Consider the following 16,019-nt stretch of genomic DNA (forward strand, 5'->3'; position numbering starts at 1 on the left):
AAAAGTCAATTGTAAATATATTACTATTGTATTAACATATTGTTAATATTTGTTTAATATTTTGTTTACATTTATGTAATACTGTTTGAGACACATTTCTGTAATGCAAATTCAGAGTAGTACCAACAGAAAAAAATAAATAAAGAAGGTGTATATCATTTTATTTGTAATTATTTTTAATACTGTCTGGCAGGAAAGGCAAGTGATGAGTCACACAGAATGGCACAGGGATAGAGAGATGGTCATCATAAGACAAGAAAAGTATCTGTAGTGCAAATTACTTTAATTAAATATTGTCAACAATCATTTTAAGATGTTTCATGACTATTTTAGCCTCCTTTGTATTTCAAGATTATAGTGTGGATCATTCATTGCAGCATTTAACCTAATATTTAAGTTACTACTTAACAGATCATTTATGCTACTGCCGTACTTTTGAAGCAATTGTTATCCATTTTTTTGCTATCCAAACATCTTGAAATACACATCTGGATAAGGGAAATGACAAAATTCAAGGCCATGTAAGCTCAGTCATGGACCTCAGTATTTCTCAAACCCTGCGTGCAGTGATCCTTGTTTGATTAGTTTTACAAGCAAGCCAAGCACGCAAGCAAACATAGATCAAAAAGAAAAGGTGTGAGATGAGGCTTAATTTAGCCAATCAGAAACAAGATATACATTTGTTCAGCATGTTGACATTTTCTTTGAAATTAGTGTGACAAGTTAAGAAAGTAGTTAGTTGCTGACACCTGACAAGATGACAGAGATAAAGACAGCCAGGCTTATTTTCATCAGTTTTTCACTGTTTCACGGTAAGATTTATATATATATGTATTTAGAGATAGATAGATAGATAGATAGATAGACAGATAGATAGATAGATAGATAGATAGATAGATAGATAGATAGATAGATAGATAGATAGATAGATAGATAGATAGATAGATAGATAGATAGATAGATAGACAGATAGATAGATAGATAGATAGATAGATAGATAGATAGATAGATAGATAGATAGACAGATAGTGATCATTGTGATTGGATATGAGTTTACAGTTTTGTGGCACATTCATAAATAATGTTATGAGATGTGTATGAATTTGTATTGTTTGTAAGACAAGCAGTGGAAAACAATTTAAAATTTTGAGAATTTAAGTTAAACGTCTAGTCACAACCTTATCAAGACTAAAAGCCTATGATGTGTTATTTTACAGAATTAATGTACATATTCATAACTAAGAGTCTCAGCCACCAACATTAGCCATTGCCAGAGGGAGAGCGGGCTGCAGCTCCCGACATGGACCTTCAGCTCACCTGTAGTAACTCAGACTCAGCCAGTAGAGGTCCCACCACCGGGGGGTTACAGTGGCCTGGTGACCAGCAGCCGCACTGCGTCTAACCTGTGTAATAGCAGCAGTCTGGGATCAAACCCCTGGTTCTGTATTTATGTGGCTTGAATCTGAGTTGCTATAGGGCAGTAACTAAAGGTCTGTGCTCCCCTCCAGTCAGCTACCATTATTATTATTATTATTATTATTATTATTATTATTATTATTATTATTATTATTATTATTATTATTATTATTATCATACACTTTACGTTAGACCTGCTGATATATTTTGTGATAATGTATACTGTGTGTTTTTGTTTATTAAGATGTATAGGTTGATTTTGTATGATGTTCTGTTTCAGTTAGACTTAGGCATTGTGTTTGCTCTATGTTTTTTTTGGGGGGGGGGGATTGGATGACTTAAGTTCAATAATGTTATTGTTAACAAATACAAATGTAGAAATAAATCAAATAAATGAATAAATACATGCATTTAGGCTGTCTTATGAGTTCACATTTCTTATTTCTCCCTTTGAATGCAGGTTTTGCTGCAGCATTGAACTGCACCAGCCCAACTCCCAAATCCTTGTTTGCTGCGCTTGAGAAAGAACTATTTCCTCGAAATCTGATGCGACCTGTAAAAAGCTTTTCAGATCCATTGAACATATCCATTAGTATGACTGTAGTGGGAATATTAGGAGTGGTGAGTCCATTCCTGCACATAGATCTATAAATGCTTACACAAGCACATGGATAATTTTTTCAACTAAGTATACTGTAAATGAATTCATTTTGTTTTTTAATTTATCACTTATAATCATATGTCTCATTCCTAGGATGAAAAAGACCAGTCCTTGACAATGTTTATATGGCAGGTCCTGGTAAGAACTTTTTCACTTTTTTGAACTAAAAGTGATAAGGCAAATAGCTGAGACCTTTAATGAGAGGCCAAATAAAACAGTGAAATTATGGTATTTTCAGATACCATAAATCAAATTAAATACCATAATCTTTACCATATTACATGTCACAATGTCATTTTCTTAATTTTGCATTGTTCTGTTTTTCAACATAAGATAACATTCTTTTTTTGTTTTGTTTTGTATTGTTTTTACAAAATAGTATTTTGAAATGGAATGCCTCGTATTTCTCTCTGATGAGGTATAGGGGCTGTTGATGTATTTGTAAGATCGTAACCCTAGTTCTATTAGCACAGGTGAAGACCTCTACTGGGAGATAAACTCGGCTGACTCTGAGCTGTACGTCTCATTGATGTTGCTCTTTTATTGTAGGAGTGGAATATAGAGGGACTGAGCTGGGATGAGAGGGAATGTGGAGCTAAACGTGTGTCTATCCCTCGAGAAAACCTTTGGATCCCAGATGTCCAGATCTCAGAGTTGTAAGTGAAAATAATGTTCACTGGTCTGTCAAACTGCATTAGAAAAAAAGGGAAACACTCCAGCAGCAAACAATAAAAAGCAAGAACTATGTCTGATTTTAAATATTTGGGGATTTGATTAATTATTAGTTACAGAAACCAAGGAAAGACTCGAATGAGTGGAACATAATTCCTATTCTTTCAAGTATATATGCATTTAAAGTTTTTCTTTTAATCGTTTTATTCTGTTTACTTCCAGCATAGACGAGGACAAATCTCCCTACACTCCCTATGTCTACCTGTATAACACAGGTCGTGTATACGATGATAAACCGATCAGAGTGACCAGCAGCTGCAAATTAGTAATCTACACTTTCCCCTTCGACGTCCAAAACTGCTCATTGACCTTTGTATCATATTTACATCTTGGTAAGCCTGCGCAACAAAGAATTATAACAAAATAAAATCAGATCACCTCAGCTTCATCCCACTTTCAATTTCATTGTAATTATGGAAGTTTTGTAGCCTTGGAGAGTTTTCATGAACCCAACTTTCATGTTGTCAACTTTACCCCACCCATGTGCATCACAAGCTACACTTTACATTGACTTTGTATCTAATGTGGACCCACTTTTCCTATAATTTTATTCCAGCTGGAGATATAAGAATGATTCAAAGCACTACAGCTGCAAAGATTCTGGAGTACTCCAGACAAGTGATGCAGGTTCAAGGGGAGTGGAGTCTCGTAGATATTCAAGAAGCTCCAACTACCCTTGAGATAACTGAAGAAAGCTACTCTATGATTAAATTCTATGTAAGTTATTTTATCTGTTTTATTTATTTTATCAGGTATTCACATGATGATTATTGTTTTTTTTTATCTAGAATTTATCAACAATTGTGTCCATACTTGTACAGAGGAGGAGAGCTGTGTGATAAAATAAGACAGCAAACAAAACGAGTACTTTTACTTTTGCTACTAAAAGTGTATTGTAATGCAAGTACTTTTTGGGTAACATTTTGAATGAAAGGCTTTACTCGAATTTTTTCACTGTAGTATTGCTACTTTTACTTAATTAAAAGAGTAGATAGATAGATAGATTTTATTGTCCAAATGGGAAATTTGTTTTCACAGTCTGTAACATTACATAAATACCAGTATATATAAACTCTACATGAACACATAAACACACACAACATTAATACCCCACCCATGGCCTCCTACAATACATGCAACAAACACATAGAATAAATGTAAGGACCAGTTTTATACAAGGTTATCGTGGGAGGTTGCTAAGTGCTGATAAGCAGACGGGACAAAACTTTTGCTGAATTAAGCCCTTCTCCTTCTGTATCTGTGGCCTGATCGCAGCAGTGTGAGGTGTGGATTGAGGGCATGATTGAGTCTGACGCGTATCATGGCCCTGTGGTACAGATTTAAGAGTTTAGGTGAAGGGGAGTGGATGATTTTGGAGGCAGTGTGTGTAATTCTGATGAGTCTGTATTTGTTGGCTTCAGCTTTTGAGTTTCCAAATCTTGTCATGTCTCAAGTGAGACAGTTTTATCGCAATCTTCCTGTAAATTACCTTTTTCCTATCCCTCAGATGTTTGTTTTCTTCCTGTTTTGCACAAGCTGCATGTTAAAAATGTCTTTCACAGACTCATTGTGTCAGAAGTGACAATATTGTGATGAGAGGGTGGAGCAGTGAAGTGTAGTGTATGTTGTTTTTGTGGATAATATGTCTTAGTAGAAGGTTGTAAACAAAGAACAAAGAGGGACTAGTCAAGACTTCATCAAGTATATATCCTTGAGGGACACTAAAGGTCTGAGGGGCCACTTAAGACGTATCAAAAACTATAAGAGAGGAAGTTTTTTGGAAGCTCAATATTCCTGGCAAAGGTCTCATTTATTAAGGTAATAAGACCTATGATAAGGTCTGACTAAAAACTTGAGCCTTTGTACTTCTCATTCCAAGATCATTTTGAAACGAAGACCACTCCTTTATGTGGTGAACCTGCTGATACCTAGCTGCTTCCTCATCATCGTGGACCTCTTCAGCTTCCTGCTGCCTCCTGAAAGTGTGGACCGGTCCTCCTTCAAAATGACCCTCATCCTGGGCTACACCGTTTTCCTGCTCATCATGAACGACCTGCTACCTGTCACTGGAAGTCCAACACCTCTCATAAGTAAGTAATGACTTTAAAAAGCTGGTTGTTCTGCTTTTCCCATTGAGTTTTAACTTAACCAAAAAGATTACTTCTATCCTCATTGCATTTCTGCATTTAGAAATGTCAGTCACTTACATACCATGAATGAATAAAGTTTCAGTTAAAAATCTTAAGCATTCCTTTTGTTTTTTGTTTCCTGCAGGTGTTTTCTTCTCGGTCAGTCTCGCTCTGATGGTGGCCAGCCTGTTGGAGACGGTGTTTATCACTAACATCCAGTTCAGCTCCAGCCAGTATTGTGCAGCGCCTAAATGGCTCACTGTCCTTGTGTTACGGTATCTTGCTGTTGTTGTTTGTCTCCCTCCAAAAAAGAAGAGCAACCGCGTCACAGTTTCCCTCCAACCAGCTTCTAGAGGTATAGTAACATTATCATTATCCTTTCCTTGTCATCATTTCTGTCACTAAGGTGCTACATTTTATTGTGAGTTTTAAGGTTGGTGTTTTTTTGCTGCACTTTCCAAAAGCAAACATGAACAACACCAAAAGTGCAAAGAGTGCAATCAAAAAAAGGAGTTATCTTTACTAATGTAACGAAGAATACATAATTTTATCCCCATTCAAATGAGTGGAGCGGATACCAGAAGTAGCCGGTTCTGCCAATGAAAGTCTCTGGTGCGATTGCGCTATAGGCTCATTGATGTGGAAGCATCATTCGGGTAATTTTATATCACAAAAAAAAGCTTTTTTGGCTAAATGTGCCACTAAGCAACTTTCAGCGAAAAAATATGAGGTCCCATCCCCAACACTGTAGCCAGTCTCTTAATAAATGTATGTATGAGACTGGTGGGAAAGGTCGGGTGTGTTAAGCTGTGTGGCACCTGATTCCCTTCTGGGCATAATACAACAACACATTTCCATGATTCTAGATGATCCACAAAATGTGATGTGCAGGGTGTCTTGCCTTTTAACCCCTGCAAGGTTAGGTTAACCTAAGCTCCACCCAACTGAGTTGCATACCTCTTGGGTTGGCTTGAGCCCCCAACTTCTCCTCAGTGGCAACCTAAGTTATAAAGAAGCCACTTTTAGTCATTAAGGACCTGTGTGGTTGTGTCGATGTCATGTGCAACAGGGCATTCATTCATTTGGCTCCAACCACTGTTCCCATTTAGTCCAATAGAGTGTGGAGCCTGTGTGAGATCCAGCAAAGGTTACAATAATATAACTCTAGTTCTTTTAGCAAAAGCAGACCCCTCTACCTAGGTACACTGTCACTCCTATGCTGCTCACTAAAGAGGGCTATAAGATGGCAGACAATGCTTTGGTGCTGCCTTGTATATTGTGGGCTCTTCACATATTAGGATAGGCACTGATTGGCTGGCTACATTTGTGCAAAATTCACAGGGTGGATGCGTGTATGTGATTGGAATAGAGTATTACCCAACGAGTCCAGCAGAGGGCTCCGCCTGTGCTAAAGGATCTAGGATTACAATATCATAATCCTCTTTACAGCATGCATTTATTTTTCATTAATGAGAGGGTTTGATTCCAATAATTGCTGAATTTTTAGCTTGGAATTAAATGAAAGCTTTGGATGAAGCTATCAAATCATATAACTTTATAATGTGATGTCTTTCTTAACAGTCAAAAGCATGAGAATTATTTATATTTTCATTATCAGAATTAGAATTGGAGCCTGCCTTTTTTAAAAAATATGTCACTCACACTATGTACCACACTATCTCTTGATATATCCAGCGATGAATAGCACCATCATCTCTTCAAGAGGTCTTCAGAGTATCTCTGGTGATACACCTCAGGAGAAACCCCCTCCAGAGCCGGCCCTGGATGAGCTGAGGATACTGAGCAGAGATCTCACAGCAATCCGTCTCCAGATGGACAAACACTTCCAGGGAAACAGTACCTCACAGGAATGGCAAATGATCGGGATAGTCATTGACCGTATGTTGTTTTGCTTGTACATTCTCTTTATCTCTGCCAGCTTTATCACCATCATCTGGATCTGGATTGACTCAAACATAGGTTGACATGATGAGAGAGTCAAATAACAATTCATATTGATTATCAGCAAAAGTTTGATCAGTTGGCAGCTTACCGTTTGAAAGACTAAGTGAAATAAATGATAACATGGAGTGTCTTTTTTTCTGGTAGTTCTGATCCGAGATTCAAAATCTTATCTGGTTATTCGATGCAGGTAAAAAAAAATAAAATACAGAAAATGGTCAGTATAAACAGAAAGAATGATTACAGCAGACAAAACCTATTATGCACATATACCCGACTGTTATATTATGGCAGACTTAAGGCGGAAAACTGTGAATCTATCCTTTCATCAGTATTTATTATCCATATCTCTGAGATCTTAAGTTGTGGAAATAAAAGTTTATGAATGATTGTGTGAGTCATCACTCTCCTGTTTTGAGTTTTTAGGTAAGAAAGTTGTCTATTTGTTTAATATTTGTTTTGCATGGGTAACGTGATAAGATTTTGTTCACTTTCGCTGTAAGCCAAGCCTGAAGTGATAATATCTCTGTGAAAAATAAACGAATTCTTTGGTTGCTGTTGCTGGTGATTCTTGGCGCTGGGAATGGTAAAGTGTCTTTTTGATGTTGCTCAGGGCCAGGGCATGACAGTGGAAAGTAGAGTGATCAGTATCTGTAGAAATCCCTGAAGTCCCTCTTCAGGGTAGTTTGGGAGATTTCTCACAGCTTTAATTGCTGTAATTTTAGCTTGTGCAAACTGGGGAGAGAGAGCAAGAGTAGGGTGGTTTATGGACACAGTCCCTCAGGGCTGCTCCCAACAGCAACAGCTGATCTGTTCTGATCTATAGCTTCTAATTCTGTGGAAAAAACTGAATGCAGTGCAAAAAATGCCTAGAAACATTGCAACATACACTAGAGTTAAAATAAATCCTGAGGGGACTAAACACTGTTGTTTTGACAAACAGGATGTGCATGCAAACAAGGAAAAGCTAAATGTAAAGCTGAGCCAATCAGAAACAAGAAACACCACTTGTTCAAACTGTCGACATTTACAGTACCTGGAAAACCGTGGGACAAGGTATCAAAGTAGGTAAGCTGACATTAAAAAAGATGACAGTCATAAAGATAACTGGGCTCTTTTTCATCAGTTTTTCACTGCTTCACGGTAAGGAAGAAATAATTCACTCAATCTACTAGCAACAAAAAAATATATATGTTTAAGACTGTAAGAAACTTATTTTCATGATAATGCTTTAAGACACTTTAAGGTTTGAGATCATTTGCAAAAGAAACAAAAAATAAGCTAAACTAATCAAAAAAATCAAATACAGTGAAAAGTTTGTACTTTCTCTCACATCGTAACCATATGTAAATAAGCAAGAAAAAAGTTTAAACAAATACATGATACTGGAGATTTAAAGTTGCCTTGAAATTGTACGTATTGTGTTTTGTAACGCTTTTGTGGCTCATTCATGAATACAGTCATGAGATGGTTACAAAATGACTGAAAAGGCAGTGGAAAAAAACAACATTATGTAAAGACGAAGAGGAGTCTACAGCGACGCTAAATATTTTTTCTTAACTTTATTTTCAGAAGAGTGTTCAATAATCTTCTATATAAAGACGGGTGAACATACTAACATAGCAGTAAACTAAGTTTCAAATCTTACTTTTCTTTCTTTCACAAATGTTCATCTATAGAATCCCTCCATCTTTTCCTTATTTTATAAAGTTGGGAACATTTCCAAATTTTACTCTATAAAGTTGGGAACATTTCCAAATTTTACTCTAAATAGTGACACAGGGCATTTATAAATCATCTGTTTCAGATAATCCCAATGTCAGTTTATTTTCTTTGATAAGTGATCGGAAAACATATTGTATTTACTGGTATTGTTGGTATTTTTGATCTGTATTACGAATGCTGTATTCTGTTCTTAGACCAATGGGCAATTTCAATTGCAGGTTTTATGGAAGAGGTCTTTACATGATTTTATACCCAGATTTGTCCATTTACATATATTGATTGGTCTCAAGTGATTTTTTGTTGTTGTTTTTAATCAAGATTCTGGTGGATCAGGGAGTATAAAAAGTACCATTGGTAATACCAAGCTTTTTGGTGCAGTTTGTCCAGGCTAAAAGTCTGTGGTAAATGGTGAAACATTGATTCATGTTGTTTATCTTATTAAAGTGCAAAGGAAATTAGACAGCCTCCTGGCGTTCAGAGAAAAGGACATGACTCATGCATTTTTCTCTCATATGTGAGAGACACGCATTAGATTTGTTAATATGTATTTTTTTAACCCCAGTATCACCCGAATGGCTCTATCGTATTATATAAATGTGATATTGAATTTTGTGGATCTTTGATATATTATGTCATCCGCATAAGGGATATTTTGTGTTCAGTATCATTTATTTTTAGTCTTTTAATTGTATAGCATGTTAGCATGCTAGTATGTTCACAATAACAATGCTAGCATGCTTTAAAAAGTCTTTTCAAAGTCCTCTAGTGTATGGTAGGCGACAGGGGCCATGCAGGAAACTTCAACTTCAACTTCAAGCACCTTTATTTATACCAGAGGAGCAATCCAGTTTCACAATCTACCCAGACCAGACACAAACTGACAACACGCAACATTCAGCAATAGTAGTAGTATATCAGAGAGATCAGTACATGGGCAAGATACACACTGGCACTTTGAACGGTCCTGAGCATACTGACCCACACGAGGACCGGGCAGAATAAATTAAAGAAACAAATAATTTAAAACAATATAAATATGAAAAAAATAAGATGTTTTGATGCATTGCACGTCACTCAAATACATTCATAGAATGTGTGTATGGGCTTGCCAGCCATGTGAAGAAAGAGGCCCAATGATAAACCAACCGTCTGAGTAGAAAAAAAAACAGTCATTTAACATAATTAATGTCAACATTTAGCAGCCTGAATGCAGAAGGAATAAAGGACTGATTTGTTTTTGCGAGGGGTAATTTGCAGCCTTGACCTGATTGAATTAAAGTGAATTCACTTGATAGAAAATGATCACAGTGACTTATAATTCCTTTTGCTTTCTTGGCTACATATTTCTCTCAAAGGGAGTCAAGGTCTCTCTGCTGGATTTGCATCAAACTTAAGTTGGTAATCCAACAGGTTCCCCAGGTACTAATAACTGTCAACAATCTCAGCTTATAAATTTATAAAACCGTGCTGTTGTTAAAGAAGGCTGGAAAGCTAAGATGGCTGCAAAATAGACCATCAAACAGGGAACAGGTGGAGATGGGCAAGTATATGTACTGCAGAGGTTGATTAGTAAATGTGAAGCAGCTGAGTGAGTGAGCAGATGAGGTCAGGTGATCTTTGATATCAAGGGGAGTTAATAGATGGTAAACAGAGCAAGCAAACAGAATGAATGTTTGGACTTCTGTGTGGATCGAAGTGTTGAAAATGGATCCTTGTATTTTTGTGTAGCTGACATGAGGCACTAAATGAAAATGAAAAAAATAAATGAATATTTGGGGTATCTTTGATTTTGGATTTCTTTGTTTCACTCTTGAACACAGGTTTTGTTGAGGCATTGAACTGCACCAGCCCAACTCCTGAAGCCTTGTTTGATGCACTTGAGAAGGAAGTATTCACTAAAAAACGACTGCGACCTGTAAAAAGCTTTACAAATCCTCTAAAAATATCTGTAGAAATGACTTTGGAGGGAATTTTAGGAGTGGTGAGTACATGAGTTGTCCAAAATATTATTTATGCTTGTGCATAAATGTGTTATTTTTTTAAACTACAGTTAATGAATTTTGTTCATCATTATAATTATAGTATCTCTCATTCCTAGAATGAAAAAGCCCAGTCATTGACAACATTCATATGGCAAGTCCTGGTAAGTTTTCAGTGCACTTAAAAACTTAACTTAAAAAAACTACATTTGTTTATTAGAATTAATTTGCTTGCCATAAATTTACCCTATAGTCAAATACCATGATCTTGACAATGCAAAACAGTACAATGTCTTATTTTTATGGTGTATTTTATGTTTTTCAGCATTAAGTTACATTTGATTATTTTTACAAATCTATGCAGTAGTCCATGATATACGACTTTACAGTTTACCTACTGTCTGTGTCTCTCAGCCTCAAGCTCAGTGGTTCCTCCTGAAGATGTGATATTTTAAAAATGTGAAACAAATAAAAAGGCACAGTAGTTTTCCTTGCACTGTATAGATTGGTGCTCTAATGAATTTTTCTGACAGCACAATGGTGTCTGTGGGAAAACAAACCGAGGTTCTTTGTGATGAAGGTTCTTTCACATTTGACCCAGTGCAACTGTGCTGTTTTTCACAGCTTTTGGACAGCCATTGAAGTCTCTTTAGAGACAAAGTCATGATGTCATATCTAGGCTGGTCAAGCTTCATTCCTCTAGCATGTAAAACCCAATGCAGTCTTTTCAGGATTTCTTTCATCAGTATCTTTGAAAAAAATGAAGCATGTTACTGAGGTTTACTTTCGATATTCTAAGATGAATGTAATTCATCTTTGTAGCCATTAAAAAAAAAACAACCTATGGCTCCCATGAAAATTTAAAAGTGTGGGAACTCACATCATCTTAACTTGGTTTTGTTAGTTTTGCATAAATTTCCTCCTGAAGTATTTTATTCAGCATTTCAGTTGTGATATCTGCTGTCTAAAATGAAAGTTACGGTTATTTTTATCTAAACACATGGAATGAACCACACAACATTTTGTTGACTGAGGTAAATGTGTTTTTACGACATGACAAAAAATTTCTAGATTCAGTTCAGCTGTCTCTAGAAAAATGAAACAAGCAATGAAAAGCTTTGGTTACGCTAAAAACATGAAAATAGGATCCATATATTGTTTGTTGCGGTCATCTGTGGGATTTGTTGACAGTAAGAAAAACATGGAACACCACCAGTCTTATCATGTGAATTAAAGTATATAAAGTACTAACACAGCTAAAATGGATGTTGTTCTGTTTCATGTAGGAGTGGAATATAGAGGGACTGAGCTGGGATGAGAAGGAATGTGGAACAAGCAGAGTCTCCGTCCCTCGAGAAAAGCTTTGGATTCCAGATGTCATTATCTCAGAGTTGTAAGTCAAACTTTTGCTCAGGAGTGTGTATAAAAATAATAACAGTTATTATTATTATTATTATTATTATTATTATTATTATTGTTGTTGTTGTTGTTGTTGTTGTGGCAGCACTAACAATTTAATGTGTATAGCACTTTTCAAGTGCTATATATATGATTATTTAAAGCTTTTTTATTATTCTGTTTTATTCTCTTCCAGCATGGAGGACGACAAATCTCCCAAAACTCCCTATGTTTACTTATATAACACAGGCCGTGTATTTGACGATAAACCAGTAAGAGTGGTCAGCTCCTGCCGATTAGAAATCTACACTTTCCCCTTCGATGTCCAAAACTGCACACTGACCTTTGGAACATATCTACACTTTGGTAAGTCTGTGCAAAAAACACAGCCCAGTCACCAGAAGAAAATATTGGCATTGTATATGTCTGCATACCACAAATATCATACTTTACATTATTACACTTTAGAGGTATCATCATCATATCATATCCATAGGTCCATAACTTAAATTTTTGTTTTCATTTCATTTTACTTGGAGTACACTGAAAAGTGTCACTTTTTAATTAAATACTTTTTTCCAATCAATTATGCATTTTCAGAAACACAAACCAAATACTTAACACAAAAGTTACATGAAATGTTGGTAGGATTAAATAAAGTAGCTTGAACTGAGAAATTCGAACTTGAACTTGATGAACTAAACTGCGATTATTGTTACTTTCCTCCACTTGTGCAGAAGACTGGGCATCTAAACTTTCCTTAAATTTTATTACAGCTGAAGATGCATGGATGACTGAAAGCATTTCAGTTGAAGAGTTGTTGGCGGAGTCCAGAAAAGTGATGCTGACCAGAGGGGAATGGGAGCTTGTAAATATCGAAGCAGCTAAAGAGACCCTGGACATACAAGCTGGAAGCTACTCTGAGATCAGATACTTTGTAAGAAATCTTATTTTATTCTTTATTCATGATGAATGATGAATTATTGATCTGTTAAGTATCACTTTTAAATCTGTTGCAACCCTTTAACAAACCCAATGTAGAATTTCCATGACAATGTTTGTGATTAAGCTTGGAACAATAATTGATAGGACACACAAAAAGTGAAGAAATAAAACAAAATTCAATAAAATGTTTTTATTTTTTAGAAGTGAGTTCAGTGGGTGTTGTTTTTGTGGATAATTTGCCATTGTGGAATCATGTAAACAATTAACAAAAGGGAACTGGTGAGTGATCCTTGGGGGACACCAAACGTGTGAGATTCCACCAAAAAAGCATCAGAAACTACAAACGTTTTATGGGCGCTGGTACACAAGGTTACTATATGGGGGCAAAGGTCTAATTTATTAATGATAATAAGACCAATATTGTAAATTCTAAAAGACAAAGGCTTTGCACCTTTTTCTGTTCCTAGATCATTTTAAAAAGAAGGCCACTCCTCTATGTGATAAACCTCCTCATACCCAGCTGCTTCCTCATCACATTGGACCTCTTCAGCTTCCTGCTGCCGCCCCAGAGTGTCGACCGGGCCTCCTTCAAGATGACCCTCATCCTGGGCTACACTGTTTTCCTGCTCATCATGAACGACCTGCTCCCTGTCACTGGAGATTCAACACCTCTCATGAGTGAGTGACACTCATGATTTAAGTAGATTTAAATTACCCAACTACAGCTATGATTAAGATGGAGGCCATTCTTTTGTGTTTTTTTCTTGTTTTCTGCAGACATTTTCTTCTCAGTCAGTCTCGCTCTGATGGTGGCCAGCACACTGGAGACGGTGTTTATCACTAACATCCAGTTCAGCTCCACCCAGTACAGTGCAATGCCTAGATGGCTCAGTGTGCTCGTGTTACGATACCTAGCTGTTGTTGTTTGTCTCCCCCCCCAAAAAAGGACCAATCGTGTCACAGTCTCCCTTCCACCACCTGCTAGAGGTAAAATGCCATTTTCCTTTTTTTTTAATATATTATGTTTCATGCAATTTGAAAAAAGTTCTGATGATATTAAATGTATTAGAAAATTGATGGTGAAGGTTCATTCTGCATTATTCAGTTTCATCATGAATTAGCCTTTATAATAAAGTTTTTTATCAGAGGAAGAGTGCCTTGGTTTAGCCCTCCTTTTTTTCAACTATCCTCATTTATTAACCAAAGAGCACCTTCTTATTGCTTTAATGTTTTACTTGCTTATAAAACGCTGAAGCCCTCCCACTTTGTCTCCATTCATTCTGTATTCTTGATCTTGAAAATAGTTATTTGAAAAAATAATCTTAAATCAAGTTTAACTGACTAGCTTTTTCCCAAAGCTTGAGACTGCATGTCATTTTCTTTACCATAAAGTTTGGCAAAATGTTGTCATCCCAAGTTGTCACATATCGTCGCTTTGTCAGTGGACTTCCATGTCTACATACTAAATTCGAGGTTTCTTTCTGAATCTTTCTTTTAAGCAATAAATAGTGACATCATCTCTTCAAGAGATCTACTGAGTATCTCTGGTGATACACCTCAGGAGAAACCCCCTCCCGAGCCGGCCCTGGATGAGCTTAGGAAAATGAGCAGAGATCTCACAGCCATCCGCCTCCAGATGGACAAACACTTCGAGGGGAACATTACCTCACAGGAATGGCAAATGATCGGATTAGTCATTGACCGTCTGCTGTTCGGCCTGTACATTGTCTTTATCTCAACCTGCTTTGTCACCATCATAAGTCTCTGGTATGCAAGTCACAGAGCTTTAAGAGTTGACTGACTGAGTTTACTCACCCAGTTATAGTGATCATCAACAAAAAATTGATCAGTTGGCAGCTTACAGTTAGAAAGACAAAATGAAATAAATAATCAATGATGAGACTGAAGTTTGACTCCTCATTGAAGTTTCTGTTGAATAAATAGGATAGACTATGGTGCAGACTGTATTTTAAAAGGTCATGTGGACACTTAAAGTTTATAACACCATGTTGATGTAATTGATTTATTATCTGGGTCATGTATCCAAGTCTTATTGTACAATAGCAGAGGGCTGGGTATGTGGGTGAAGAAGCCGTCCCTTCGATGACAGCAGCGGATGTAGATGCAGCACCCAGTACCTCCTCAAATCCTTTCAATTTTTTGCTGAATTTTCTTTTTTATGACTCCATGGCCCCTTCTGCTGAAGCACAACTTTTTCTATGATAGAGAAGCACTTCAACATCAGGAAAAGTTTTGTGGGTTTTCGGACTGAATTCAGCAGAGGATTCCCACTTGCAGTGTGTGCCAATCAGTAAGTCAGACCAGTACGGAGAAATGACACCAAAAGCGCCAAATGAAGAGGGCTACCTAGCCTTGTTCTGGCTAATGTCCAGTTGCAGGAGAATAAAGTGGATGAGATGCGACTCACTCAGCAGCTGGAAATCTGAGTCAGCTCTGCGTACATCTTCACAGGGACATGGTTAAACCTTAACATCCCAAATCAAGCTGTTGCATTGGATGGGCAAAGATGTAACAGGATCGAGGACAAATTGCAATTTAATTTTTTAAACTTTGTTAAAATATAACTAGTAAATCTACCTTCTACCCTCTAACAATAATAATAATAATAACTTTATTCAGGACACAGAAAAGGTTCATAGTGTACAACATATAAACACAATAGTCTATGTAACAATAAAAAGGATTTTTAAAAAACAGGAAATACACAACACTACAATAGCCAAGTGGATTTTTAAAAAAAAGCACAAATTCAAGAAACTGCATCCACAAACAAACTGGAGTGCCAGTGGCGCCACAGTCTGAATGAAAACCTGACTGAGTTGAATAATACAGTTTTCTAAAACAGAAAGCCTGCACATATCAACACATACAATTTGCATTATGGCAGAACAGGTAAGCACACTAACTTTAACAAACATTTGGCTGGCACTAAACCATCTTGTAAGCTGAAGAGGCGATCTCATGCCATCATTATAGACCACATTAGGTCTCTGCAGGTTTCTCTTCCTGCCTGAATGCCACCAGTGAGCAGTATCTAGAGGGACACAAAAT

At 36.6% G+C, this 16,019-nt stretch overlaps 2 protein-coding genes across 2 annotated transcripts; both read left to right on the forward strand.

The window, feature by feature from the left end:
• The first annotated feature begins 757 nt into the window (after window positions 1–757).
• Window positions 758–7,172, forward strand: LOC121941414 (5-hydroxytryptamine receptor 3A-like). The gene is made up of 9 exons (XM_042484212.2): window positions 758–812; window positions 1,877–2,037; window positions 2,171–2,215; window positions 2,627–2,733; window positions 2,972–3,141; window positions 3,366–3,526; window positions 4,689–4,899; window positions 5,084–5,293; window positions 6,634–7,172. The coding sequence occupies exons 1-9, from the start codon at window positions 758–760 to the stop codon at window positions 6,921–6,923; spliced, it is 1,410 nt and encodes a 469-aa protein (XP_042340146.2). The 3' UTR covers window positions 6,924–7,172.
• A 3,123-nt stretch (window positions 7,173–10,295) lies between these two features.
• Window positions 10,296–14,777, forward strand: LOC121963345 (5-hydroxytryptamine receptor 3A-like). The gene is made up of 8 exons (XM_088077276.1): window positions 10,296–10,606; window positions 10,724–10,768; window positions 11,891–11,997; window positions 12,199–12,368; window positions 12,779–12,939; window positions 13,415–13,625; window positions 13,725–13,934; window positions 14,447–14,777. Exons 1-8 carry the CDS (start codon window positions 10,580–10,582, stop codon window positions 14,746–14,748), a joined length of 1,233 nt encoding a protein of 410 aa, XP_087933402.1. The 5' UTR covers window positions 10,296–10,579; the 3' UTR covers window positions 14,749–14,777.
• The last annotated feature ends 1,242 nt before the right edge of the window (window positions 14,778–16,019 follow it).

This window comes from Plectropomus leopardus, chromosome 5 (genome assembly GCF_026936395.1).
Source record: "Plectropomus leopardus strain MGB_pleo_1.0 chromosome 5, ASM2693639v1, whole genome shotgun sequence".
NCBI lineage: Eukaryota > Metazoa > Chordata > Actinopteri > Perciformes > Serranidae > Plectropomus > Plectropomus leopardus.